Raw genomic sequence first — 27,393 nt, forward strand, 5'->3', positions numbered from 1 at the left:
CAATCATTGTATTGCTCTCGCACACCCTCAATAACCATAAATCATAATGACCTTTGTGAACCATTCCGGAGCATATTGCGGATGTTTCCAATAATTGAGAGCTTCAGTCTGCGCTACATTGACGGTAATTTGCCGTGGCTTCCTTTTTCCCAAATTGTATTTTGGTATAAATTAATCATGCTTTTAGAGCTTCTGTTTAATTGATGATTATCGGGGGAAATATTCACTATTCGCTGCCCACTTTGCAGATGTCAGTTATCTGATTAATTTAACATTGTCAGTTACAATACAAGATAAAGTAATAATATTGTAATCTATGGTTTGATTATACAGGCATTCAATGCTAATATAAGAATGTGCATGTCTGCCTGAAAATCCTGTGCCTGAACAAGAGTTCAGGCTGAGGGATCTTTTTTCTTTCTTTCTTTTTTCCAAGCTGCAGATAAAACCGGCGTGTGTCTCACTGAGAAATGTGCAGCCCAACCAGTGAAGACATCTGAAAAGCTGTGCTTTTCTTTTTGTGTTTTTTTCGATAAAGCTTGGCAGCGTGTGGAAATGAGTGCGCTGCCTCCGGGACGCCGTGGTTAATGTGTTGTGTTGGTTTTTTCTCGCACGCGACACCACAGTTTTTCCAGAGGACTCAGATGCAGACTGCGAGGCCCACCATGGCCACCAACACGCCCTCCCTACGGCCCGGCTCCCAGACCCCCACAGCGGCCGTCTACCCCACCAACCAACCAATCATGATGGCCATGGCCCCCATGCCTTTCCCCTCCCCGCAGGCTGCACAGTACTACATCCCACAGGTGGCGCACGCGCACCGAACCATTACGCTTTTATCTTCATGTGACATGTAAAAAATATCCGTGTGTCCTGTTTTTTGCTCCATTGGTTTTGATCTTTCTTCATAGTTTATTGAATACTGCTTTGCCTGCAGCAGGTACTTGTTAGACTGAACTGATTGGCGTCAGTTCAACATTGTGAGGAATTCATTTGAAAGTCATTTGATTTGGAAGAAGTTGGATGAGAAGACTGACGCTTATCGCTCTCATGACTCTGTTAAATTTGAAGCAGCAGTTAATTGCCTCGTATCTTCCGTTCTTATCGGTCTTTCCCGAAAGTTATTGCACTGTAAAAAGTGTATTGTACAAATTTAACAACCTGGAAATGGTGTGTTCAGGGAGCTCCAGAAGTGCCTGGAAGCAGATGTTACATTTTTTTGTGTCTAGCTGTTTCCATTCTTTGTGCTAAGCTAACCATCTGCTGGCTGTAGGCCTTACACTTCGTGTCAAGCTGCTCATCTAACTCTAGGCAAGGGAAAAATAAGGAATTTCCCTTAAAGTGGAATTCTTCCTTTCATGTACCAGAGGCACTATTTTTCCTGGTCCTACACCAGTCCATATCTCACTTCCCGCACCTTTTTTTTAATATACGTTTTCTGTTGTAGAGGCACCTGCAAATATATTGTTTTGCGACCGACTACAGATATAAAACTCAGTTTGGAGCTGGTTCTGCATATATTTTACTTTTAGCAATACAAGTCATAACACTGCTCGAGGCGCAATTTTTAAAGAGTTCGTATCCGCCAAACTGATCACCACTGATTGCAGAAGTCTGTACAGTGTCTGGTGTGTTGAGCGGTGTGTCTCTTTGCCCACCCTGCTTGCAGTATCGCCACAGTACGCCCTACGTGGGGCCTCCTCAGCAGTATTCTGTACAGCCTCCAGGGACCGGCACCTTCTATCCCGGTCCAGGTCCGGGGGAATACCCTGCCCCATATCGTGAGTCCTTAGCACAACAGTATCGTGTCACTTTTTAAAATCCAATTTGACTCTCGTCTGAGGGGCCTTGTGTTTAACAATGTTGTACAAATTCCTTTGTTTTTCCTCCCTTATTTTTTTTTATTGACTCCCTCCAGATCCCCTCAGGTACCACCCGCCTGTCTCTCCCTCGGTTCCTGCTCCCGTCCCCACAGCTGGTCCGTCCTACTACCAAGGACACACCGTGTACCCCCCCTCGCCCCCCATCATAGTGCCTACACCACAGCAACCTCCACCAGCCAAGCGCGAGAAGAAAACAGTGAGTGTCTTAGTAGTTCTTGTGAGGCCACATGTGACCCCAGATGCTTTTTCCAGTAGATTTGAGGCTCCGCACCTCCAGTGCACCTCGTGGAAACTCGCAAAATAATAGTAATAAAAGGTTTTCTTCAAGTTTGCCCTCAGTTTTATCAATTTAAGTGTATGCTACATCTAGAATAGTTTCCCTTTTCCGGCGACGATCTGAGCGACCACACCAAAGCAGTAATTGCATTTCATCGCACAGGAGTTGTTGTGATTTAAAGTGGTGTTTTGAAGCCTTGTTGGTGGATATTGCTGCTGCTGATAAGGACGCGTGCGACATGGCCGACGCGGGGCTGCGCCAGGACTCTGCGCTTTAGTGAGTTTTTTTTTTTTTTGTGCCATTGTCCTCCCAGATCCGTATCCGTGACCCCAATCAGGGTGGCAGGGACATCACAGAGGAGATCATGGCGGGGGGTTCAGGGAGCAGGAATTCAACGCCTCCTGTCGGCCGCCCCTCCTCTACCCCTACGCCACCGCAGGTATGCCTCCCCGACACACTCGGCCGCAGTGGTTCCAGTTGTGGTGGCGAAGCACTAAGAGCGGCCCATCGGAGAGGCGCCTGACGCCTGCTCTCTCCGGGCCGGGATCCTCTCTGCTCTGCACCACAGGACCCGGCTTCCGTTTCTTTGCTAACTTATTCTGCCATCTTGCCCTCTCATAAAGAATTCATGATGCCTTTCTGTCCACAACATGCATCAGCACTTTTGTAAATTGTATTATAGATGAGTGTTGAATATTGTCAGTCAACTATTTTCTTCTTTTTTGACCTCAATAGTCGGTTTGTATCATATACAACTTATACTTGTTTTATTCTTGCACCTGAATTGTTTTTCTTCTCACATTTTATTATCCACTCCGGTATGATCATTAAACAACTGCATTGAAGCCCCTTAATTACAAATCGTAGTAAGAAAGCCATTGGCACATTTAATATATGAAATCAACCAAGCCCAAAATGATGATGACAGTCTCTCCTCTTCCTGTCTTTTTGTGCCCCCTTTTGATTTATTTCTCTCTCTTCCTTCTGAGCCATTCCCCCTCTTCTTTCCATTCCTCCTGCATTGATCTTCATTTTCTGCCTTGTCTGTTAACGGCACGCCCCCCCCCCCCCCCCCTCCCTCCATTGGACTCCTTATTTCTGCTTCTTGCTACATTCGGGCTTGTTGGTGTGCGTGCCTGCCTACATCTCTGTGCCTGTCTCTGGTTTTCTGTGTTGCTAGTTTTTATGGCCGCACCCTCATTATCCTCACATTTTCTACCTCAAAACGCAGCAGCAGCCGAGCAGCAGCCAGACTCCAGAGCAGCAGCCGCCGCAGCAGCCGCAGCAACAACAGCCTCCGCAGCAGCTACAGCCGCCGCCACACCTGCAGCCGCTGCCCCCTTTGCCACAGCAGGCCCATGTTGGAGGTTACCCGCTGGAGCCTGCGCTACCCCAACAGCCACAGCAGCCAGCGACCAGCGGGGCTTCAGACACCAAGCCGGGGCCAGGTCTGCACCCACATGCCCCCTCTTACTTTAAAATGCACCCCAAACTCCTCCTGAAAATAGTGTTTTGTTCCCAGACAATTACCAGGCACTTGTCACGCACCGAATTTCGTTTCCCCGGAACATGCATTACATGGAGCGCTTTCACTTTCGTTTCCTTGAAAAGGCGAGTCGGAAAAATTTCCCCCAGCGTTCTACGTTTGCGTAGAGGTTTGTTTGTGAGCTAAAGTTTAAACCAATACTCTCTTTGCAAATGGTGGGAAATGGTTTATTGCGCCTGGAGCTGTCACAATCGTACCCAGGCATCTTTACCCTGGATTTGTTTAAAGAAAGAGATTTAAATATGATGCAAATATGACCATGCATGGTTAGATGGGGTGTGTTTATCTAAACTCTTCGTCTTCCAGATGGTACGCCAAAACTGGAGCCACTTGTCCAGAAGTCTTCCTTGCCGGCGCTCGTGCAGCCCGAAGCTCCAGTAGAGAGACTTGAGGCCAAAGCTCCCGTCGCTGAGCTCTCCTCCCCTGTTGAACCAGAGCTTCCCTCCCCTGCTTCAGTGCTCGCCCCCGTCACTCTCCCCTCACCGGCGGCCAACCACAGTGAACGTCCGTCCGCCCGGGAGTCGACCGCTTCAGCCTCCCCTCCCTCCTCTGCAGTTGAGGAGCACAAGCCCTCTTTGGCGCCACCTCAGACTCCCAGCACAGACCAGCCTCTTTCAGACGCTCCACCAAGTCCGGCCGCCTCGCCAGCCCCCCCTCCCAAGGCTTTGAACGGCCTCGCCGACTGCGGGACGGAGCTGGACGCCCTGGCTCCCGAGCCTTCTCTTCAGTCTTCAGCTGCACTCCAGCCCCAGGCCTCTGCTCCTGCTCCCCTGGAGGCCGCCTCCTCTGAAGCTTTGGCCTCTGACGTGAGGCCAGAGTCGCCCGTCGCTGCTGCGCTCGCCCCCAATGCGCCCGTGGCCGTGGTGCCAGTCACCCTGACCTCGAGCGCCGCCGCAGCTTCGCCAGCTGCGCTCCCCCTTGGCCTCCCGCCTCTAGTGCAGGCCACGACGCAGGTGGACGAGCCGAGCAAGTCCTCAGACACTAAGGACCTCGTCCCCATAGTGGGGACCGAGGCGGGTGGAGGCATTACTGACAGCAGAGCTGAGTCCCAGCAACAAGCCCTCACCAGGAAGAGTCCCACTACAGGTAGTTTATCAGATGCAACTACACTAATATTGTTTTTATGAGCAGACACATTTACTGGTATTATGCCAAAATAGAACAATAAGTTCATCAGACTTGGCTTGGATGCAGTTTTCAGAAAACCCAGAAAGGAAATCCATTTTTAAATTCTTTTGTTTCCCTGTTGGTATGTTCCTATCCTAAGAAAGACAACTACAAAAACAATGGTTCAAGTCAAATCAACTTTTTCCATTAATGCGTCTATTAACCACTATCACCTCAGTAATGTGTGTTTTTAGTTTGGTCAGAGACATGTGAGGTGTATTGTGTTGGTAATATGTAAATGCCACGACATTGTCATGACATTATCTTCCTTCTCAATTATTCACATCTTAGATTTTAAATATTTTTGTGTTTCTTTACCAAGATTTAAATGTTCACTAACATATTTCCATTGCAGTCATTGGGCTTTAACCACTAATTTCCCTTTTTAAATCCATCACGGGTGTGTTCCACGACTTGCTGTGGCTGATTGCTGTTTCTGCATTTGTATTTCCCTGCAGTTAATCAGACTGCTTCTGTGACACCAAAGAGCTGGAGGAAACCAAATGAAGGGATCTCTGCAGGAGACACGCCTCAAAAGGATGACGAGGTAAGCAAAGAAGCCCAAAACGTCTCTCCGTCTCTCCGTGTAGGATGAGGAAACAAGGCTGAATTCCGAATGCCTACATAGTATGTGGACAGAGATGGGGAGAGGGAGAAGAGGATCATCATCCATCATCCTCATTGCTCACACAGCCCACTCTTTGTCAAATCATCTCTTCTATTGTTTTGTCTTTCGGGCTTACCACTGCGGGAAAATCTTCACAGCAGCAACAAACGGTGTCAACTTTTAAATTGCTTCGAACAAGCACAATGAGCGAAGAACAAACTTTGTTTCATGCAGAAACACACACTTTACGTAGAATAAACACATGATAATAGTCAGGCACATGTCTTTTCTCCTCCTTCTCTGACCCATTCATCTCTCGTTCCCCCTTGAGTCCCCTTCCCTTCACTTGTTTCCCTAATTTCTCACGCCTACATTCAAACCCTAGAAAGGCAGCAGTGAGAAGATACTAAGGAGCTTACAGGAGAAATTAACCTTCTCTTCTTAAATTGATGAATTTACATAAACTAATTGCCCATCCACTAAAAGGTGACAGATTTGACCCCCTTTAATTCTGCTAAATGATAATCGAGCAGAGCGTAGTGAACCCTGCGCCTTTCCTCCACGCAGGACGAGCCCGGCCCGGTGGAGCAGCCTGCTGGAGACCGGGACCTGCAGTCGGCTACTGCGAGCAGCCCGGGGCCCCTTCCGTCAGTCCTCTCCTCCACGCCGGCTCCCGCCAGCAGCCCCGAGGGTGACGGAGAGCCCGCCGCCGTCCCGGAGGAGAACGGCGAGGCCGATGTGGAGCCCATGAGGAACGGGGCCGGTCACACGTCGGAGACTGAGAGCAGCGACAGCGGAGTCACTCCCGGAGAGAAGGAGAACTCCACGGAGGCCCCGCAGGACATGGAAGGTTAGAAGGGCCCCGTTCCTTTGGCGCAGCTACTGCTGCCGCAGTTTTATATGTATTTACACTTTTTTTTTTTTTTTTCTTCAAACCCCGCATGGTGGTCCAGACCTGGCCGATCCCAGTGGGAAGCGCCAGTACAACAGGGACTTCCTGTTGGGCTTCCAGTTCATGCCCGCCTGCGTGCAGAAGCCTGAGGGTCTCCCGCCCATCAGCGATGTGGTGCTGGACAAGGTGAGTAGACCCCCTGTTGCAGACTTTTCAAGTACTCCGCCCTCAGTGCCCTTAACCCACCTACTACCAAGTGGTGTTGCTTTTAGAGCTCATCTCTTTTCTTTGTCTTAATGTTGCTTTAAAAAAAAGGAAAGTGGCAACTACACATTGCTTTGTCCATTTTTTTTTAAAGGATTTATTTTAAACATAATACTATTAAAATTAACTGTTAATAGTTTTGAGAATCCTTTCTATTGAAACAAACATTCAATGTGTTTGGCTTTTCTTATCTTATGTAAAGAATTGCTGTCTGGGTTTTAGACAGTTTGTCGGACACAATGAGCCATTTCTTTGAAATTATTCAGAATTTCAGGTTTTTATAAAGGAAGCTATTAACTGATGGATTATATTCATCCAAAAGCACTAGTTTGAACACACTTGGGGTAACGGTGTCCTTCATCATGCGCTCCGAGCAACAGGCGTGTGACTGTGGGACCAAAGATACAGCGCGCAGTTTGGTTCGTTCCGCTGATCCACAGTTGCGAATGGGTGGAGCACATGGCCCGCGGAAATGCTGTTTTGATTAAAATCACATTGCTATTATGTCACACTTGGCCGTGTTGAGACCAAACGCCCCTCCCCCACCTCTCCAAAAAGGACCAGCCCGACCGGCGATGCAAAAATCCCAGTCTCGTTTTCTCCGAAGGAGAAAGTGAAATCTCATTGGCAAAGAGTGGAGAGGAAGTCAAGGACAGCTGAAAGACAAAGAACTGGATTTGTTCTGCTCTCCTCCCCCACAACTTTACCTCCCCCCCACTCCCGCTCTCTGCTGCGTTCCTTTCTTCCTTCCCTCCCCTCCACATCTGATCCTGACTTTTCTCTCTCAATTGTCTGCTGATCGCGCAGAGCAGAATTTATCACCCGTACAGTGAAAATACATAAACTCTGAGCTGTTAGTGTAGTCTGACTGTCATGTACAACGGCTCACCTTTAAGTAACCCACCGGCTTAGAAATGCACATACGTACAACCCCCTTTTACCCTGTTGCCATTATTATTACAGGGATTACTGCTCCCCCTGCTGTCCAACTCATCGTGTGTGTGTGTGTGTGTGTGTGTGTGTGTGTGTGTGTGTGTGTGTGTGTGTGTGTGTGTGTGTGTGTGTGTGTGTGTGTGTCTGTTGTGTGTTGCGCAGATTAACCAGAACAAGTTGCCGCCTCGAGTGGTGGACACCAGGGCCATTTCCAGGGGCCCTGATTTCACACCTGCTTTCGCAGATTTTGGCCGGCAGATGACCGGAGGACGAGGCGCCACAGTGAGTCACGTGCACACTCGAAGAAAAATCGTTCATGAAGTCACACACACGCCTCCAATTCCTCCTCTTCTTCCTTTTTAGAAATGTTCTAGCTGTCTTGTACACATTGGCAATTGAGTGTGGAAGAAAATATAAAAGATGCACCACATCTTTTACACAACTTTTGCCTGAAGGTCTGAGGGTGATGGGAAACGATTTGAGGCACTCTGTTACAGTCGGTGTCAGTCCACAAGTATTCAGCGGCTGATCCAATACCTCAAACACATTCTTACCATTGTCCGAGTTTGACTGGAATAAACCCACCTTAATGCAGACAAGAGTGCATCTAGTCTTCGAGCCACTTTAAGGCCAATCCAGGTAGTGCAGATTTCACATTTCGTACGAGTCACATGGTAATGAGGAGAGTCGTGGCCGTGTCAACGAAGCAGGCTTTTATTGAATAGTTCAAGCAGAATCTTAATGTTGCATTCACAGATGATGAACATGGGAACTCGCCGGCCTCCACCCAGGAAGATCATCATGAACGTGTCTGTTAATGAAATTCAGCTGAAAAAATCGGAGAATGCCTGGAAACCCGGCATGAAGAGGCCGGAGGTCCAGGCCGATGATCCTGAGGTGCAAAACACACAGGTACGGCCAAACATGTACACAAACACAGGAGGGGGGGTTTGCCCGACGTGTTATTTACATAATAAAGAGGGAAATATGTATAAATATATATTTCTCCAATGGTTTCTTTCTCAAAAGCCACCGATATCTGGAAGCCATTTCATGTTGGATGCTCTTCAAACGAAATGCTTGATGACTGATTCCCCTCAGGAGCTGTTCAAGAAGGTGCGCAGCATCCTGAACAAGCTGACTCCTCAAAAGTTCAACCAGCTGATGAAGCAGGTGACGGACCTGACCATCGACACCGAGGAGAGGCTCAAAGGGGTCATCGACCTGGTCTTTGAGAAGGCCATCGACGAGCCCAGCTTCTCCGTGGCCTACGGCAACATGTGCCGCTGCCTCGCCACGGTAAGCACACAGGACGTGAATGAATAACGTCACCTCAGCGGCGATCCATTCGCAGCCCACGAATTCTACTTCAAGAATAAGTAAACTTTCTGGAGTCCACCGACAGTCGACAGCTAACTAAATGGTGTGTGCAGTATGATTATTTGATTTTCAAGGAAACAACTATAGCTATCAACAGTAAGCCCAACCACACATTTAGCATACATTAGGCTGTAAGTCGATATTCCACACATCTAAATATTAAAAGGTGTGGTGGAGTTTCCTGTGTGAGTTTCGGTAAACTCCTTTGGTCCTTTAGTCGTGTGCTAGACGCTCGCAGCACTCTTCAACGTTTTAAAAGGGTTTTATTTGTCCCCTGAACTGTATTAATACTGTTTTTTGACCATCTCCACTGTGTCTACTGTACCCGGGCAGCTCAAGGTGCCCATGACGGATAAACCCAACACCACAGTGAACTTTCGCAAGCTGCTGCTAAACCGCTGCCAGAAGGAGTTTGAGAAAGACAAGGTGGACGACGTTGTGTTCGAGAGGAAGCAGAAAGAGCTGGACTCTGCTGCATCGGTGCGTATGAATTGCTGAAGCGTGACACTGGATTTCTGGCCGTGCTGAAGCGTCTTTAGCAAGGCGGATGGAATTAAACTCCAAAGCCTGAGAGCATTTCCCCCCCTACCACCCCCCCCTCAGACGACGGAGCGCGAGCGGCTCCAGGAAGAGCTGGAGGAAGCCAAGGACAAGGCGCGGCGGCGTTCCATCGGCAACATCCGGTTCATCGGCGAGCTCTTCAAGCTCAAGATGCTGACTGAGGCCATCATGCACGACTGTGTCGTCAAGCTGCTCAAGAACCACGACGAGGAGTCTTTGGAGTGCCTGTGCAGGCTGCTCACCACCATCGGCAAGGACCTGGACTTTGAGAAGGCCAAGGTGAGGCGAGGAGGCGCGCGGGTTTATTAAGACATTGATACCGTTCAGTTACTGCCACATGGTTTGCTTAGCTTAGCTTAAAGATTTATTATACAATCTAAAGTGAGAATATCTAACCTATTTAGTGGCTCGATTCCTTTTTGGAGCGGGTCTGAATTGTGTGCGAGTAGCCAGGGAGGGACGGCATGAGCACAGCACGCCGGTCAGGCTCTGCTACCATGAATACCTCTCAGTAGAGCGCTTCAGGGGTCACCTGTTCTTGTTAGCATCCGGTTCCCTCGACAACAAGCCATGCTGCCATGTTAAATGTGGACTACGGGAGACGAGGGAAGCTGTGGCAGCTTTTATACCACAATAACATGAGTTGAGGTGGAAATTGATTTTCCTTTTTTTTCACACATTTTAATGAATCGTTGAGATTGATTTAGCGCCCGGCTCTAGGTATCACGGACCTTAAAGAGGAAGTTGTGGTGGGATTGGCTGGTACAGGTCGAGAGGCAGAGGGGGAAATGTTCATGATGAGGAAACGTGTATACCTGCTGTGTTCTGTCTGAGTGACTCCTCGGTGGGACGCAGTGAGAGTCCTCTGGTGCCCCGAGAGCGCCGAGGGCCTTTCTGATGTGTGGTTTGATCCTCACCTACCAGTCGCCCCCCCTGAAGCAAAGCCCTCTGGCCAGCAAGGAGCAACTTAATTCTGCTTTGCTTCATTTTCCATTTGACACTGAAGGGTTTTAACAGTATTCACAAGACAAAAGCACAGTTTCAAACGTGAATAATTCCTCTGGTCCTTCAGACGAGTTTCATCCTGTTCAATATGATGGCTTTCTGGGCTATTACAGTTTTAGTTCTAGCGTCTCCCAAATTGTTTTAATTTAATCTCGGGCGGTCCGGACAAACTGACCAGTCAGTCGGTTTATGGAAATAATGTGGAAATCTGAGATTGCGGTCCATTAGATTTAATGGAGAAATTGTGAACATAACCTTCATCTCTCAAATTAACCTCCTCTTTGTCTCTCTCTCTCTCTCTCTCTCCGCTCAGCCCCGGATGGATCAGTATTTCCATCAGATGGAAAAAATAGTCAAGGAGAGGAAGGTGTCCTCTCGTATACGCTTCATGTTGCAGGACATTATGGACCTCAGATTGGTGAGTTAATTGTTAAAAGTAAATTACATTGTTGACACAGTAAATGGGATCACACAGTTCCGTGTTTTACTAGTGGCTGTAAACCAGGAATCTTCAGACATAGTGTGGATTAATCCATAGGTTCTGTATGTGAGCTGCTTAAGCTGCATAATGAATCCACTTTGTATAAAAACAAAAGCGGCATGTTCAGCATCATGGAATGAAACAAATATTGATAAAACTAATTGAGAGTCACAATGGAAGTTGAAACTTACAGCGTTGTTAACGTCTGTGTCTGAACATATATGTGTGTGTATATTTATATCGTAGTGCTCTGCATGGGATCGGTAATGAAGGCATTTGTGGTTCTCGTTATTCTTCCAGCACAACTGGGTGTCCAGGAGAGCCGACCAGGGCCCGAAAACCATCGAGCAGATCCACAAGGAGGCAAAGATCGAAGAGCAGGAGGAGCAGAGAAAAGTGCAGCAGCAACTTCTCTCCAAGGACAGCAAGAGACGGCCAGGTCAGTCTCGCAGTCTAAATCCTCTTTAAGGCTTAGTGGCCACAGCTACAGTGACTCGGGAAGCCAGCAGTCGTACAGACAGATTTCCTGTCCCTGGGGCCTGCAGAGATGCTATTGTGCCCGACAGCAGACAGGAAGCCCCTCAGTCCCTCCCATCGGTCAGCTGACTCATCGTTTTCACCATGTTTGGCTCAAAAAAGTAAAAGAAATGACAGTTTGCTGGCTTTCATTGGCCGGTCAATGAATGAGAATACCGTTGGATTCTGGACCTTTTTGCAAGTGCATTTTGTAAGGCGTGTGTGTGTCTCCTTGGCCCCGTAGATCCCAGAGATCAGCGGGAGCAGAGGGAGCAGCGCGTGCAGAGAGAAGAGACCTGGAACACTGTACCCGTGACGAAGAACAGCAGGACCATCGACCCCACCAAGATCCCAAAGATCTCCAAGGTAAGACGCGCTGGTGCTTTTTCAGTGCGAGCAAAGCCAGCGCTGCAATGGGGAACGGCTCTTATTCCCGATTCCTACATGCATCCTTTATTTCTTTCCTCCTGCACTTTAGGAATTGAGACAAGGTTGGAGCAGATTAGTGGCACGACTCCTTTTCACTGATAGATCAGGGAGAATCCCATTGGCCGCCGATCAGAACTTTCAAAGAATATGAATGAGCAAATGACAAAAAAAGAGCATTTGGTTGGTCTGACTCGTGCGTGCTGAATGTGTCACTTTCATGACTTGAGTCGTGCAAACAAACCACATCAGACATAACCACTTTACACTATGGGTGTGTTAAACCTCTACGTTTGTACTGTTCAAACCACAAAAAATCCCACTAGTTTTTATATTGTGATATTTATTTGTGCCCATATAGCCCCGTTTGGTAGCAGCATTTTATTATGTCTTCTCTGTCTTTCGGATGAAGCGCTGAGGTTGTTCTTCCTGTCAGGACGAGTTTGTCTGTTTCTTTTGGTTCTTTTCTACGGTCAGAAGCTCGTTCCCCGGTGCTGGTTGTTCTTTCGAGTGTTTCAGAGAGCCAGTGGATGTGCACCTGTGTTTCATGTGTACTCATTCGTGTGGGCCTGCTCTCCTCTGAGCCACATTATTGTGGGTAATGCTCAGTCCCCCTGCCGGACCCCCCAGGTACTGCCGTGTGAAAAGAATTTTGCCATCTTCTTACAGTTAGCTGCACAAGGAGGACATTGCTTTTACATCGTTGTTGACAACTAGTATAGTAAGAGTATACTCTTTATGTTATGCTGGTGCTTTTTGTGTGCTATCTTGAATCCAAAGTTCTAACTCGCGCGTTCTTAAGACCCAAGTTACAAATAGACCAAAAAAGTATTCTGCAGATATCGGGGAGGCCACAATTACATGACACAAGCCTCTCAGTACCTTTGCTGATTGATCTGTACTGTTTCAGCTCAGCGTGATAAAGGAACCATCAAAATATAATTGTTTTTTTTTTCTCAAATGTTGTTCTCTTTTGCCTTTTTTATTGCTGTGTGTTTTCCATGTGTGATCGAACCATCTTAAATGATTCCTGTCTCTGCAGCCTCAAATGGATGAGAAGATCCAGCTGGGCCCCCGCGCTCAAGTCACGTGGGGGAAGGGCAGCAGTGGAGGAGCCAAGGCCAGTGACTCAGGTAAGAATTCATTAACTGATCCAACACAGTGCGACGGAACATTGCAGGAGCTCGGACCTGAAATGGTGTTTATTACACAGCGAAGTATTTCTTGTATTGTGTAAACGCAGAAAGGGCGCCAGAGGTGGAGCACCTCTGTTCAGATGACTGTTCATTTCATCCATATGTGGGTTGTTACAATCGGGAACTACTTTAAAACAATAGTTCCAACTTGATTGGAAGGCAAGAGAAGTAATATCCTGAGCGCACGCACGCACACACAGAGACTGTAGCTGCAACCGACTTGAATGTCACATTGGGGGATCCCCTCTGTCGATGCTCACTGATGCTTTCAGTTTGATCCTGAAACTCGCAGAGATTCTTTCACCTGTTTCTCAGCTTTGTATTTCGTATTTTCTTCCTCTCTGGATTCTGCAAACACCAAAACTCTTAATGACCCGTAACTTTCCTCTCTTGTACCTGTTTTCTCCGTAACAGAACTATCACGGACAGCCGGCCTCAATCGGTACTCGGCGCTGCAGTCGACGCCCCCTCCCCCGCCCTCCACGCCTCCCCCGCACAACCCAGACATTGACTCCAGGAGAACTCTGGCCAGGTAAAACACACTAACGCCTGCTTCTGGTAGTTGAGCTCTCACTTTCCAAACATCCCGATTGACTTGAGTTCTTTGTGGGGTCTCTCCTACCCGGCAGCGTTAACAGCGCGGCCAGGGAACGCGGCGAGAAGCCGGTGACCTTTGCCCCGCCGTCGTCGCGGCCCGGACCGTTCGCCAGGGGCGGCAGTTCGAAGGAGCTGCCGGACAGTCCGACCCCCGAGGAGCCGCAGAGAGACCGGGAGCGAGAGGGGGCCGAGCCCCGGAGACAGAGCGTCACCGAGGACAAGGAGGAGCCGGACAGCAGCGGAGTCCGGGAACCTGGTGAGACGCACAGGACCGAGATTGGAAATGACATTCAAATTCAAAGCGTCTCTAGTGGCTCGACACACGGCTGTTTACTGATCGAAGCATAGACGGGTTTTGTTTGGCATCAGATATCCTGGATACACCATTGATGATTGATGGAATCATCAATTGATTGATAGAAAGACTTGCATTTCGTTTCTCGCTGGTTGAACGTTACACGCTGGGGCCACAAGCTAATGTATTGTACCGGCTCACTGACAGAACTATAAAGGTCATCTGTTGAGGTTTCCCTCGCATCGCGTTCACTGCTGTGAAACTGTAAAAGGGTCTAATCTTAGTGCATATTTTTAATTCGCTTTAGCTGTAATGTTATCATGCGTCTTTTAGTCCAGATAGTAAATATTATGTTTAAAACTTTTTTTAAAGTGTATTTTCTAAAAACCCGTTAAGTTTAAAAAAAAAATATTTTTGGAAGTCCGAATAGAGAATAACAGACCAGATGTGGATTTCCAGCTTGCGCTCACAGCAGACAGACACTGATGTCATCGTTGTTTTTCACCCCAACAGTGAAACCGGAGTCAGTGGTTCAGACTCCGGAAAGACCTCCTCTGTCTGTGGAGGAGACCGAGAGGAAGTCCAAGTCCATCATTGATGAGTTCCTGCACATAAATGACTCCAAGGTACCGAGTTCCACAAGATCGCCAGGAGATGCTTGTGTTTTCAGTATTGGTTTCACTAGATTAATCTAGATCAGTGGCATACTTGGGGTGGGGTTGGTTTAATTACTTTTCTGCAGCTGGAACAACCCCAGATCGGAGACAGGAGTCAGGACTTGGTGCACTGGAATTCTGTGGGAGCAGCAAACCTAAAGGGAAATTAATGTTTAAGTGAACGCTGTGTTTCCAGTAGTTCCCTGCTTTACCTCACAGTAACAAAGGTCTTTCTAATGTGGAACTGAAGCCGTAGTATCCATCTGTTCTCTACAAATCCACAAGACTCCTGACAAAAACATTTTGCCCCGTAGAATCCAGTTGCAACCCGGGTGAGGTAGAAGTGGGAAAACACCCCACGTAGAGAAGTCTAAACTGTCCCTGTGTTTCTTCTTAATGAGATTGTGATGATATCAGAACAGCGGCTTTACTCGTTCTGCTTCCCGCGCTGTCTGTGCAGCAGTAGCATGTGCGTGGTGTTCTTGTTCCTTCTTCTGATCACGTGTGTGTGTGTTCTCCTGCAGGAGGCCGTTCAGTGTGTGAGCGAGCTGGACCTGGGCTCTCAGCTGCACGTCTTTGTGCGCGTCGGGGTGGAGTCGACCCTGGAGCGCAGTCAGATAACACGGGACCACATGGGCCAGCTCCTCTTCCTGCTGGTGCAGCAGGGCATCCTGCCCAAACCTCAGTTCTACAAAGGGTCAGTTCCCCAACTTCTTCAACGCACTCTTTTTGTTGTCTGCGTGCAACTTCACGTATTTGTTAATAACTTTTGGATCAATGGTGGTTTTACAAAAGCAAATATCAAGTACTCAAACGTATAAGTGGAGGTTACTTCTTCTGGTCCCAAAGGTCTTCAGTTCTGTGATAAATACAATGGAGAATAAATTTGAGTAAAGAGCTGCTCTGTGTTTTATACATGTTTTTACACGTATGTGAGTGACTGGTCTTTGTCAGCCTCCAGAGCGCAGGAGCAATTACATGACTGTTGTGCGTTGTTCCCTAACCACCGCTCGGCCCTCTTCTTCTCTTTCTCAGGTTCGCAGACACGCTGGAACTAGCGGACGACATGGCCATCGACATTCCTCACATCTGGCTGTACCTGGCCGAGCTGCTCGCCCCGGTGCTGAAGGAAGAGGCCTTCTCTATGAGAGAGCTCTTTAGGTGCTACACCAAGCGCACACTTTGTTCTCCAGGAGAAAACAAGCTAAAAATAAAGTACACATGTGCTGTTTGCTCAGAATAAATGAAACCAATTGCAGTGTTTTGGGCATGGGCCCTAATAGCAGCACATAAGATTGTTTTTTGTGTTTAATTTTGTCATTAAACTGCTTCTTGTCTCTTTTTGTGCACAGTGAATTAGGCAAACCTTTGCTTCCTGTGGGAAGAGCTGGGATCTTGATCTCTGAAATACTGCACATACTATGCAAACGAACGGTAAGCAACACCTTCAATATTCAGTTAAGTCACCTGTTCGTCATAAAGCCAGTAGTTTAATCAGTAGCTTGTGGTTAGATGTGCACAGGTATCAGACGACGGCCACTTAAATGTCTGTCGAGGTGGTTTATATATGAACATATATGTATTATTTTGGCACTTATTGTTGCTCTAAATGTTTTTCTCATGCATTTACTAGATAAATCAAATGGCCAATAGCGCCCATTGAAATCTTTTTTACCTGGAGACTAGAAAGATGCATCAGAGAAGGTTGTCTCATCTTGTCTCCACAGAGCCATAGGACTGTGGCTTCTTTATGGAGGGAATCTGCCCTCAGCTGGGACGACTTCCTGCCAGAGGACGAGGACGTTGAGGCTTTCATCTCAGAACAGGTTAGTAAAAAGGCCTCAGTATGGATCGAGAAGTATTTATACTGTAGGAAATCTCTGTCACCGATCATTGGCTTTTTTATACTAATGTAAGACAAAAAGAAGACTGCGCACACTTTGACTTCCTCCTCACTTCTTTTTCCCCATTTCATCATTTACCTCTTCCATCGTCGCCTTGCCGCCACACCAGAAACTCCAGTTCCTCTCGGACGGTCCTGAGGGGGACGTGTCCAAGAGGATCTTGTCTCCTGAGGAGCTGAGCCAGCAGCTGGAGAGACTCCTCCTGGAGGACATGGTCAGCGATGAGGAGATCTTTAAATGGGCAGAGGTATGACAAGTCACACATTTCTCAGCGGGGAAAGAAACATTAAACTCTGCACGCTAGTGGCCTAAATAGAGCAGGCAGCCTGTAATGAGCAGCAGAAACATCCATGTTGTTATTTCTCCTTAAATATTATTATTTATAATCTATACTTTTGGAAATTGGCACGCTGTGTTTTGTCCTCCTTATTTCCCAGGCAACCGTAGACGAATCTCAGACGAGCTCGTCTCCCTTCCTGAGGGCCCTGATGACCGCTGTGTGTAAGGCGGCAGTGAAAGGTAAGCGCCTCTGCCACCTGGAGGAGAAACTCTATAACGCCACCAGCGAACTCACTCCGCATCCCGCTCTACCCCAACAGACGATACCACCAACTGTCGAGTGGACACGGCCATCATCCAGAAGAGATTGCCTGTATTACTCAAGTACCTTAACTCAGACACTGAGCGACAGCTGCAAGCACTTTATGCACTTCAGGCGCTGATCGTCGCCCTGGATCAGCCTCCGAGTAAGTGCTGCGTCTCTTCCTTGGGCGGAGAGAACCGCTATTGTGGAATATGTAATGTCAGCTTGTCCTTTTCCTTGCTAGTCAGAAGCTGTTGAACGCGTCACATGATCTTCATCAGCAGGAAACATTGATGCTAAAATGTAGAAAGTAATTCAGAGAACTGGTAGTTTACAGCGGTTTACCACGGCAGGACAGGAAGCCCTTTCACTTAAAACGATGGCCGACGCGCCTTTTGTCTTCCAGACCTTCTCCGGATGTTCTTTGACTGTCTGTACGACGAGGACGTGATCTCGGAGGACGCTTTCTACAAGTGGGAGACGAGCAAAGACCCCGCCGAGCAGCAGGGGAAGGGGGTGGCCCTCAAGTCCGTCACGGCCTTCTTCACCTGGCTGCGGGAGGCGGAGGAGGAGTCGGAAGACAATTGACGAGGGAGACGCCCCCCGGGGACGCGACGTAGTTGAACTGCATCCTTACGGCAGAACAAACAAACATTCAAAATGGGTGTGTGGGCCGGACGACGTGTTTTTACGGCTGGAATTTTTTTTCTTCGGTACGGTTCCGAAACATGCCGCCATTTTGAGTTTGGATTTCAACGGCGGAAGCACTAAATACCTGTATTATACATAGAAAATATTTTTGTTTTAAATTTTAACTTTGGTTTTGTTACTTTTTAAGAAGAGACTTAAAGATACATAGGTTCTGGACTCTTTAATTTATTATTTTTTTAAGGACTGCAAATATGAAAGTTATTTAACATTTGCAGATGCTCACAAATGAGAACAACAGAATTAACAATATAATTAATTATAATAACAAAATAATAATTGTGAAAGAAATGGCCTCCCTGGATTCCACACTGTTTGTTTGGTTTAAAACAGGGTAAAACAAAGTTATTTTGGGATGAAGGGGAAGCAGACATAAAAAAGGAGTGGATGCACAGAACCCATTAACGTTGTCCGTGTATGACGTTTTGAGGTCAAAGGTTATCTCCTGATAACCACAAGGTGTTTCCCTCGGCCTCGGCTAGCTCTGCGTTGACATGTACATACGCCTCGTGAGAGGCCCAGGTAATGCATTCGAGAAGCGATGCGTCAGTCCACAGAACTGTCGATGAACAAACCGGATACATTGAAGTGAAACGAGCAAAAATTGCAACTTTAAAAAGCAAATCGCCAGAGTCGCTGAACTTGAAATGCTTGTAATACTTCAGACCTACAGAGCAGATTAAAGCTTGTAAATACATTAAAGACAAAAAAGGTATTTAAAAATGCTCATTGTCATTTATTTGGTTGGAGTTAAAAAATGAGGGTTGCCAGATATGTTTCTTTTCAAAAGTCTGTTTTTGCATTTTTTGGGTAACAGGAGCACCTCCTATGATGTGAACCCAGGAGCAGCAGCAGTGGGGGAGGGAGGGGGGGGGCTATGAGCCAATTAAAGCACCAACAAACATTATGAATTAACTCACAACTTGTGGCTTTAAGCTGCAAAAGTTCCTTTGTGACGTGTAATTAACTACACTTTTTCTATATGTTTTTTTTGTAAATATTCTTGACGTGTATGAATCCAGTTGAGCTGTTTTTAATGTGGTCATGCATGTACTGCTATTCACCTTACAATGTCTTCATGATCACGTTCTTTTCAGATCACCAAAGGGGGCTTGCTTATCCACATCTGGTGCACGTGCTTGTCTTTACTGCAATTGGCTTGTTGGTTTTAAATCACCCCAAAAATAATTTCCGGCATCATGCTGGAAGATGGAGACTTAAGCTGGCACATGTATTATTAGGCCACTGGATAGATTGCTGATTGATCTGAAAATGTCAGCTTCTTGTTTGCGAAAATTTCCTTCTTTTCTGTTGTATGTCACTCTTTTTATTTTTTTTATTTTTTTCAATGTTCAGACATAATAAGCGATGTGAAGATTCACATAGGGAAGTTTTGACTGGCACTGTACTCAATTTTCACATATTTCATTAGCAAAACAATTAATCCATTAATTTGTATTAATTCAAATAATGGTAAATATTAACGAACGTTATACACTGTTTATAAGGTTGCATTCCTCATCCATGTGGTGAAAAAGTTTAACTAATTTACTCATAGCGATGCAGCTAGAAATCATAAGTATGTTTCTGATGTTTTTCTGTCTTTATTCTTAATTTGTATCCACTGCGGTTTTGAATAGGAGAATGTGTCTTCATCTTAACTTGTGATACAACTACAGCTCCCATGAGTCTTTGCCAAAGACAGCCTCTGAAAACCTCATCCGGGCTGTAGTTTTTAACGCGGTAATTATTCATGCATCTCTTGATTTAACTATTTGCTCGCATTGCGTTGAACGTTATTGTAGACAACATCAACTGAACTGATCACAAACTACCACTGAGCTTTGAGAAACTTTATGGAAGAACGTTTCTTTGCTAGCTAGCCTCTTTCCCGCTAGCCTCGGTCGGTTACGGCAGCGAACGAGAGTCGAGAATGGCCTATTCGACGGTAATTGTCGGCGGCCATGACAGTGGGGCCCCACGGACGTGCCGCGTGACGCCGCGACGTAACCCAACGGTCCTAATGGGGCGGGGCTTGTAAACAGAAAATCTAAATAAAGGGTCGTGCAGAATTTTACTCCAAAGTAGCTCACTTTTTCTCCACTAGTAAGAGGTAAGTTTGACGCGTGTTACGATAAGTCACTAGTTAAATGTGTTGCACGGATGCGAAGCTGGGAATAATGCGCAGGCTGGTGGTTCTAACTCAATGCAACTGAAATGAATGTTCTGCCTTGTGCGACGCCATTACTGTGTGTATCAACCAACGGACAAAATGGCGAAATTGCCGAATTTTTTTTGGCAACTCGTCTTCTGGCTGTGTGCAAATTATCGGAAACACATTGGCAGAGACCGGCGGTTGAGGCAAAGAGCATCGCGCCGCCTCGAAGGTGGACGCTTTCGGCGAAACTCAAGTGCGCCTTTTGTTTTGTTAATGTTGTCCTCATGATAAGGATGCCCAAATGAATGAAGTGGGTGTTGCGATGTCGCCTCCGTGTCTTAACAACGCACGTACACGGGAATGGGCCCCAGACCCGCGCTGAGGGCTAATGACACCCACCTCCCCCCAACCCCCTTCAACACACACACACCAACCACCCGCCCCCTTGTTTTGTTTTCCTCGTCCAGGTTAATCTCGTGTGATGCCGATACGCCGAGTAGCAGCGACTCCTACCCCGGAGAAGGCCCCCTCTGCTGCAGCAGAGAAAGGTAAGGCAGCCGGCGCTCTCTCCAGCCCCTGAACGCAGCACCCGCGCGAACGCGCAGTCGTTGGTACTCGTCGCATCCCACACGCGCACACGCAAACACCTGAGTGTTGTCAGGCTGCAGATGCCTTTAAAACCTCTTGATTAAGCCTGAACTTGAAGATAACTACAGCAGATCCGGCCAATCGGCCGTGACCAGTGCTGTAGTGGTAAAATTAGAGGTGGGTAAACTCTGAATTTTGTGATCATACAGACCTCGACGCGATGCGAAGCAACGCAACACAAAGCGTCGCGACTCTGTAAGGCTGTCCTGGCTATATTGGATTATGTTATCAGTAAAAGTCATATACAATCAATGACAATGAATAAATGTGTTAGTAGTTTATTAAATTTAAGAAAACAGTTAAGAAAATGTCAACACAACAACACAATTGCAGATTAAGAACTATCTACATATGGAGTCTCCTTTTTACAGTAGTGCCCAGAGGGCCTCCTTGTCCTCCACGTCAGGTCCTGCCTTGCACAGAGGAGCCATGAACCCCAGAACGCGTTCCTCTGTGCTTCTCCTCTCTCTATTGGACCTGGTGTTTCTCCTCTCCCTGTGCTCTCTGCATCATTGGCTGTCCTCTCACTGCCTGAAAAAATATGTTGAATTTAAGAGTTAACCAGTTAAGCAGCCTGTCAATTACACTGACAACACAAGTTAGAGGAACACTCATGTACTACCTACGTCATCATAAATAGCTTATACAGCATGTTTTGTTTCACATTGAGAACTGACTTGTTTTCTAATCTACGCGTCACCAGGCGTTTTTCTTTTACCGTGCACGACCAGCGAACACAGCGTGCGACTACTACCCCCCCAAGAAAGGTTAGGGACCACTGGGCTGATCCACAAGGTGTGTGTTTACACACCTCCTGGATCCTGATTGGTCGCTGCTGCAGCCGCAAGGCACTGATTGGATGCTCACAGACCGTAATGAAGCGCAAATGAAAATGATTCAGACTACGGCGTTTATATGTTCAACAATAGGAAACGTAGTTTTAGCTGTTTTAAAATTACACCAAGTTTATTTTGGATTATTCCAACGGAAGAATACAAGGCGCAGGGAACTTTGAGGTGCGTAAACGCTATTTATAGGTGCGTAAACGCTTTTCCAAAATTCTAGAGGTGCGTAAACGGCGTTTACGTGCGTTTACCCTCCACTACAGCCCTGGCCGTGACCATGTCAAATAGTGGCCAAAACCAGTTAAAGGAAGAACAGTCCTGCACACCCAGAGCAGTAGCATAACTACGTGTGCGAGAGGCAAATGAGGCAACATGGACATAATAATGTCAGACTTTTCTTTTGACCTACTTGAAATATGCTCTTTGCACATCGCCATGACTGATCAACTGCAAAACGTGTTTTTGTTTCCCTCCCCGCAGAGCCTCAGGCGTCCTCGGAGGAGTCTGCTGTCGCCGCCGAAGAGGAACCGGCTGCACCGTCTGCCGCTCCAAAGGAGGCGGAGGCCGAGCCCGCGGAGAACGGGGAGAAAGGCGACGAGCCCGCGGAGGAGAAGGCAGAAGAAAAGGCGGATAAGAAAGAGTGAGTTTCACCAGAGAGCTCGTGTGAACGCTGCGATATTTCACTTTGATAGCACTTTTTATCTGTTTATATTATCCTTACCTCTGCTGGACAACAGCAGGCTGCTCCTCTCATCGATGAGGCGTTGCATTTGCAAAGCACTGGCTTCCTGGAGAGCCGCTCATGCAAAATACTTTACGCACTCGACACGTCGTGGTCGTTTGAGTGCCGAGCATCACGCGCAACCGAGGCTACTCCCGGTCGGAAACTTCGTTTTTCTAAACTTTTATTTTACCGTCACCTGAAACAGATTTATTAAGTTGTTACAGTAAAAGAAACGTATTGAATGAAGTCAACGTTCTCACTCGTACCCAGAAATAACTAACAGAGTGACTAAAGCACATGAAAAACATGTACTCGTGCTACATTTAACTGCTACACAATGATGGACAAGTCCACATGCAGCTGTAGTTACGTCTTTCCACGATGATGACTTATTATACAAGTGAATTTCTTCTCACAAACAAACTTTTCTGCACGTAGTGCACTAGCGTCGCCATCCAGGGAGGGTCGAATGACATGGTGATCATTAAGACGGATGTTCTCAAACTTCATTTTGTCTTTCCCGTCGGTGACAAAGGGACAAATGCAAGGACTGCGCAGCTGGACAGTGTGCAACACACTGCTATGTTCTCCTACTAAGGTGAGGATGTGGCAGAGATAAGGGTGGTAGAAATCACAGTGAAATATCGCTTCTGAAGGAACGAACCGCTTCACTCAACTTGTATCTCCTCCTCCTTTTCCTTTTTTTTCTTTCTTTTTTCTCTTCGGCGGCAGGTTGAAGGATGGCTACAAGTCCGCGAAAGCCAAAGGCAAGAAGGTGAAAAGGACGATTCCTGCGTGGGCCACCGTCGCCGCCGGCAAAAAGCTTCCCATCGCCACCTTTGCAGGCAACAACAGAGTGGATAACATTCTCATCGAAGCCATCACGGTGTGTAGGAACCCGGAGGCTCGATCCATCGACGCGCTCGGTCACGGCGGGTTTCTAATTCCTTCTCCTCTTTCTCCGCAGTCTTCTAATGACAAGTCTGGAGTTTCATACCAGTGCTTCATGAAGTACATTCAGAAAAAGTACCCGGAGATGGAGCTCGAAAATAAGAAGTTTCTCATCAAGAAAGCAATGAAGAAGCATTTGGAGAAGGGAACTATCAAACAGGTAAACATAGATGAGGGCATCATCTCAAGTCCTTTCATTGATCATTAATGAGGAAAAATACAGAAAGGCAACGGATAACAATGTAGCCTAGCAGAGTTCTGTGGGGATTACAGGGAATTGTCTTGAAATTTAAAATGAAGTCCCATCGGTTTGAGGTCTGGCTCCTTTTAGCGATGAGGTTATTTCACAGATGCTTATGAAGTGTTGGTGGGAACACCGGAGATGTGTCGGGTCTACTTACTCTCGTTACTGGTCCGTCTCACGCAGCTCACGGGGAAAGGCCTTTCAGGAACCTTCGCCATCGGGAAGATCTCCGCCTCTCCTAAGGTATGTCGCAGGACACTGCTGTGTTCCTACTGGGGATCTTAAGTGGAACAACCGTGTCCACTAGAGTGATGGGCAGTGTCATCAAAAGTCCGTCCCAGTATTGTTTAAGGATCTGTTGGTTCCTCGATACACAACAGGTTATTTGTTGCGAGGTCTTTGATAAGTGTTAATCATTGAATTCGTTCTAAATGTTCCGTGTTGTAGCTTCGCGTATTACACTTCAGTTAAAACCACGCGAAGAAGGGTTTGCAGTGATGGATCCCGTCTCCAATATTAATTAGCTGTAGTGCTGTGAAAATATCATTTTGGGAAATTACAAGCTCCCCGCACTCGTTTCATGGATCTTTCGCCTTTTTGTTACTGCAGCAGTTTGTTCTCCCCGTCTCTCGGTTTGTCTGCATGCGTCTTAATGTGATGGTGTTGCAGAAAGCAGCCGTGAACGTGGAGGCTCTGGGAGACGCTCTTCCCCTCATCATCACTCGGCTCTGTGAGCCCAAAGAAGCCTCCTACTACATGATTAAGAAATACCTGGAGCAGCACTTCCCCACCTTAAACATCCAAAACAGGTACAGGAAAAACCAAACGTCCTGTTGGAACGTTGCCTTTATTAAACTCTGCGGCTTGTCTGACCTGTGATAACCTATAAATCCATGTGAGTGAATAAATGGACTGCTGAAGTCATGGATGCTCATTAAAGTTTTTAAAATGTAACGTCATCTGGGATTATTGAAAATATGAACGGTTGGCCCCCCCAGGCCGGATGTACTCAAGTCCGCCCTGGTGAAGGCGGTGGAGAGGGGGCATCTGGAGCAAATCACTGGGAAAGGAGCCAACGGCACATTCCAGGTAAAGCTAACTCTTTGTTGCACAGCGTATAGATTTTTCTTTAAATTCACAGAGCAGTTAGCAACACTTGCCCCTCAATCTGCTTCTGGAGGACAAAGCGGCTCCGAGCCACAGACTCGGCGACCCGGCGTGCTAACGATGTTTCTGTTCTCGACTGTCGCAGCTGAAGCGCGCCGGCAATCAGGTCCTGCTGAAGGGCAGCAGCTTGGAGGACGCCATCACAGCCGCCATCACCGCCATGAACGAACCCAAAACCTGCAGCACCACCACTCTGCGCAAATACCTAGTGGACGCAAACAAGGACACGAAGGAGTACAGATTAGGTAAGACCGCCGTTTATTATTTATTAGCTCTTTAGACAAAAAGCAAGATGGCGCGCGAGCGCTTTTACAGCCCCTAGAATGTCTAAACTCTGCAACAATCAAAGTTAAAGTTCAGACAAGTTGATTATACAACGGGATGGTGCAGGCAGCCATGTGCTTGTTTAGTAAAGAACGCTTGTCTTTAGTGGCCAGTCTGAGGAGAACCCTGACCAAGTGTAAAGTGCTCGGCTGGATGGAGCAGATCACCGGTCACGGCTTCACAGGAACCTACCAGCTCTCGTTCCCCTTCTACCCGAGGTACGTCCACTGCGTCTGGTGTCGGTGGTTTATTTGCGCGAGGTTTCGGTGGATGTGCCGTACAGGATGCTGTGGTCCAGTCGGGAGTGGATGAGTGTGAGCTTTGGAGGGAATACGAGCTAAAAGTGAGAATCCCTGATGATTGTCGTCTTCTCTTTAGCCCCACCATCCTGTACCCAGACAAGTTCAACGACCAATCAAATAAAAAGCCGCCAGCCAGAGGGAGGCGGCCGGTTCATTCTTCTTCAGAGGAGGAAGAGGAGGAGGAAGAGGAAGAAGAAGAAGAAGAGTCTGAGGACGAAGCTCCCTCTCGGAATAGGTGAGTGGGAAAAGAAACATTTTCAGTTTTCTTGTCCAACGGCATTTGTGACGTGACTGTTCAAGGTGCTGTTCTTCTAATGACCACAAGGGGCGCTGCTCATACACAAATTAAAGCTGCCTGTTCAAATTGCTTTTAGAAAATCTTCAAAGAAGAGGCCGCCACCCAAGGCCCCGCGCCCCCCTGCAGCCAAGAAGTCCCGGAGCTCTAGCAAGTCGAAAGCCAAAGGACGGGGACGCTCCCTCGCAAAGAAGTCTCCGGTCAAAAAGGCTGCGTCTCCGGTGAAGAAGGCGGCGTCTCCGGTCAAAAAGACGGCATCTCCGGTCAAGAAGGCGGCGTCTCCGGTCAAGCGAGAGTGGAGGAAGCAGTCGGCCGCGGCGAAGAAACCAACGCCGCCCCCTAAAGCCACGCCAGTGAAGAAGGCCCCCGCCGCAAAAAAGCCCCAAACGCCGGCCGTCAAGAAGCAGAGCAAAAGGGGGTCCAAGCGGCCGGCGTCCAGAGAATCGTCCCCTGAGGAGGCCATCGTCGCCAAGGAAACGACTAGGAGCGCGTCCAAGCGGTCGAAACCCGAGGACTCGCGGCCCGAGAAGCCCGCGGTTGGAAAGGCGGCGGCCAAAGGGGGGCCCAGGCGCTCCGCGCCCGAAAAGACAACCCCGGTAAAACCAGCAGTCAAAAAGGAGGCGGCGCCGGCCGCGGCGAGGGGCAGGAAGACGTCCACTCGCAAGACCAAGAGGGGGAAGTACTGAGCCCGGGACGGCCTCCCGCGGACTGGGCCGCTCTGAAGCTGCAGCAGTTTGCCGCTTCGTTTCAGCGCTCCGTTTCTCTCCCTTTTTAAGCGGCGGAGCAGTTTACTTTCTTTTTGATTTGTCATTTCTGTTGTAGAATAAGAATGTTCTCTTTCCCAGTTTTGACTGTACACTGAACGTTTTGGGATCTTTGTTTTTGAACCACCGTGTGTAGAGAAGCTCAGTTACCGTTGCTGTCGAAACAGATGTGCGACCAGCTGCCAGGACGGCGTGGTGTCCCCCCCCCCCCCCCCTCTAAACTGCGACTAGAGCCGTGTAGTGACCTCCGTTTTTATATCTGTTCGGCACCCACTCTTTAATTGTTGGCAGCACACCTTCCTAATATCAAATCAACTCTGATGTCGGTGTTTAAGGGTTGAAAAAAAATGTCCTTATTAATTTATATGGGTTGGAAAGTTTAAATGGTTCCCAATATTTTATAAAACACAGATTTTAACATTGTTAACCTGTATTGGGGGATAAAACAATGTTTTTCACTGTGCAGCCCTGCACAGGAATTTGAATTGTTATCCATCCTTTTTAATTATGAATTATTATTTACATAATTTGATATTTGTTCATTTTAAAACACTAATTAAATGCCCCCAGAAAAGATTTTGCCCACAAGCTTGACTTAACAAAGTAGAAAACATTGTTAGTATTCATTTTAAAGACTTAAGTGTCTATATCAAGCAAATACATTGATTTTATTGCTTCACAGCTGTAATTCAGTACCAAACTGCAAGAGATGTGTGTTCATAAGGAAAAGGAGGACATTGGTTCATACACACCCTGCATGCAATGTAATCTTGTGTTGTTAAGCTTCTTTTCCAGGTCATTAATAAAATGGCTATATTTGTAAACTCTTGTGTGTTTTTCTAGTTTCTTCTGTTTACTCGAAATACTCAACACATTTGCCTGATTCCAGAAGTTAAATATGCATAAATTATGCATTTACAAAAGCATAAACCAATCGCTATACTTGCTGGTTAGTTTTCTGATGAGATTGTATGTGCATTATTTAATGGTAGATGATAACCGTTCCATTTAGCTTAAAATGTGTGTACCAGTGGTTCCCAACCTACAGACGTGTGTGTGTGTGTGTGTGTGTGTGTGTGTGTGTGTAATGGAGC

At 47.2% G+C, this 27,393-nt stretch overlaps 2 protein-coding genes across 16 annotated transcripts in view; both read left to right on the top strand.

The window, feature by feature from the left end:
- eif4g3a (eukaryotic translation initiation factor 4 gamma, 3a) overlaps window positions 1-18,600 on the top strand; it is a 35,620-nt gene extending 17,020 nt beyond the window's left edge. For 5 of the 14 annotated variants that reach the window (XM_040204809.2, XM_040204811.2, XM_040204814.2 and 2 more), the window contains 29 exons: window positions 627-806; window positions 1,670-1,781; window positions 1,919-2,079; window positions 2,465-2,599; window positions 3,341-3,608; window positions 4,013-4,792; window positions 5,332-5,420; window positions 6,048-6,330; window positions 6,434-6,558; window positions 7,732-7,851; window positions 8,326-8,481; window positions 8,671-8,868; window positions 9,283-9,429; window positions 9,553-9,789; window positions 10,829-10,933; window positions 11,297-11,435; window positions 11,757-11,878; window positions 12,981-13,071; window positions 13,549-13,666; window positions 13,764-13,987; window positions 14,540-14,652; window positions 15,207-15,379; window positions 15,718-15,843; window positions 16,035-16,116; window positions 16,410-16,508; window positions 16,696-16,833; window positions 17,024-17,105; window positions 17,186-17,332; window positions 17,576-18,600. In XM_040204809.2, the coding sequence (XP_040060743.2) occupies window positions 627-806; window positions 1,670-1,781; window positions 1,919-2,079; window positions 2,465-2,599; window positions 3,341-3,608; window positions 4,013-4,792; window positions 5,332-5,420; window positions 6,048-6,330; window positions 6,434-6,558; window positions 7,732-7,851; window positions 8,326-8,481; window positions 8,671-8,868; window positions 9,283-9,429; window positions 9,553-9,789; window positions 10,829-10,933; window positions 11,297-11,435; window positions 11,757-11,878; window positions 12,981-13,071; window positions 13,549-13,666; window positions 13,764-13,987; window positions 14,540-14,652; window positions 15,207-15,379; window positions 15,718-15,843; window positions 16,035-16,116; window positions 16,410-16,508; window positions 16,696-16,833; window positions 17,024-17,105; window positions 17,186-17,332; window positions 17,576-17,757 (4,932 nt within the window). In that variant the 3' untranslated portion in view covers window positions 17,758-18,600. The remainder of the gene's footprint in view (window positions 1-626; window positions 807-1,669; window positions 1,782-1,918; window positions 2,080-2,464; window positions 2,600-3,340; window positions 3,609-4,012; window positions 4,793-5,331; window positions 5,421-6,047; window positions 6,331-6,433; window positions 6,559-7,731; window positions 7,852-8,325; window positions 8,482-8,670; window positions 8,869-9,282; window positions 9,430-9,552; window positions 9,790-10,828; window positions 10,934-11,296; window positions 11,436-11,756; window positions 11,879-12,980; window positions 13,072-13,548; window positions 13,667-13,763; window positions 13,988-14,539; window positions 14,653-15,206; window positions 15,380-15,717; window positions 15,844-16,034; window positions 16,117-16,409; window positions 16,509-16,695; window positions 16,834-17,023; window positions 17,106-17,185; window positions 17,333-17,575) is intronic. The other 9 variants (XM_078092811.1, XM_078092812.1, XM_078092814.1 and 6 more) reach the window with 5 other exon arrangements.
- An 843-nt stretch (window positions 18,601-19,443) lies between these two features.
- hp1bp3 (heterochromatin protein 1, binding protein 3) lies at window positions 19,444-27,123 on the top strand. Of its 2 annotated transcripts, XM_040204843.2 has the most exons (13): window positions 19,444-19,990; window positions 20,503-20,583; window positions 22,009-22,168; window positions 22,788-22,850; window positions 22,985-23,138; window positions 23,220-23,363; window positions 23,631-23,690; window positions 24,117-24,256; window positions 24,446-24,536; window positions 24,700-24,859; window positions 25,045-25,156; window positions 25,317-25,475; window positions 25,615-27,123. In XM_040204843.2, exons 2-13 carry the CDS (start codon window positions 20,517-20,519, stop codon window positions 26,219-26,221), a joined length of 1,917 nt encoding a protein of 638 aa, XP_040060777.2. In that variant the 5' UTR covers window positions 19,444-19,990; window positions 20,503-20,516; the 3' UTR covers window positions 26,222-27,123. The 2 variants fall into 2 exon arrangements, with proteins under 2 accessions (XP_040060777.2, XP_040060778.2); XM_040204844.2 differs by lacking the exon at window positions 22,788-22,850 and having other exon boundaries at window positions 19,572-19,990.
- Window positions 27,124-27,393: the final 270 nt, after the last annotated feature.

This window comes from Gasterosteus aculeatus, chromosome 17 (assembly GCF_964276395.1).
Source record: "Gasterosteus aculeatus chromosome 17, fGasAcu3.hap1.1, whole genome shotgun sequence".
NCBI classification, from domain to species: Eukaryota; Metazoa; Chordata; class Actinopteri; order Perciformes; family Gasterosteidae; genus Gasterosteus; species Gasterosteus aculeatus.

Coding starts and splice junctions, on each gene's coding strand:
- hp1bp3 (XM_040204843.2), top strand. CDS start 20,517: ATGCCGATACGCCGAGTAGCAGCGACTCCTACCCCGGAGAAGGCCCCC. Junction 20,584..22,008: donor CTCTGCTGCAGCAGAGAAAG/GTAAGGCAGCCG, acceptor CCCTCCCCGCAG/AGCCTCAGGCGTCCTCGGAG. Junction 24,257..24,445: donor ACCTTAAACATCCAAAACAG/GTACAGGAAAAA, acceptor TGGCCCCCCCAG/GCCGGATGTACTCAAGTCCG.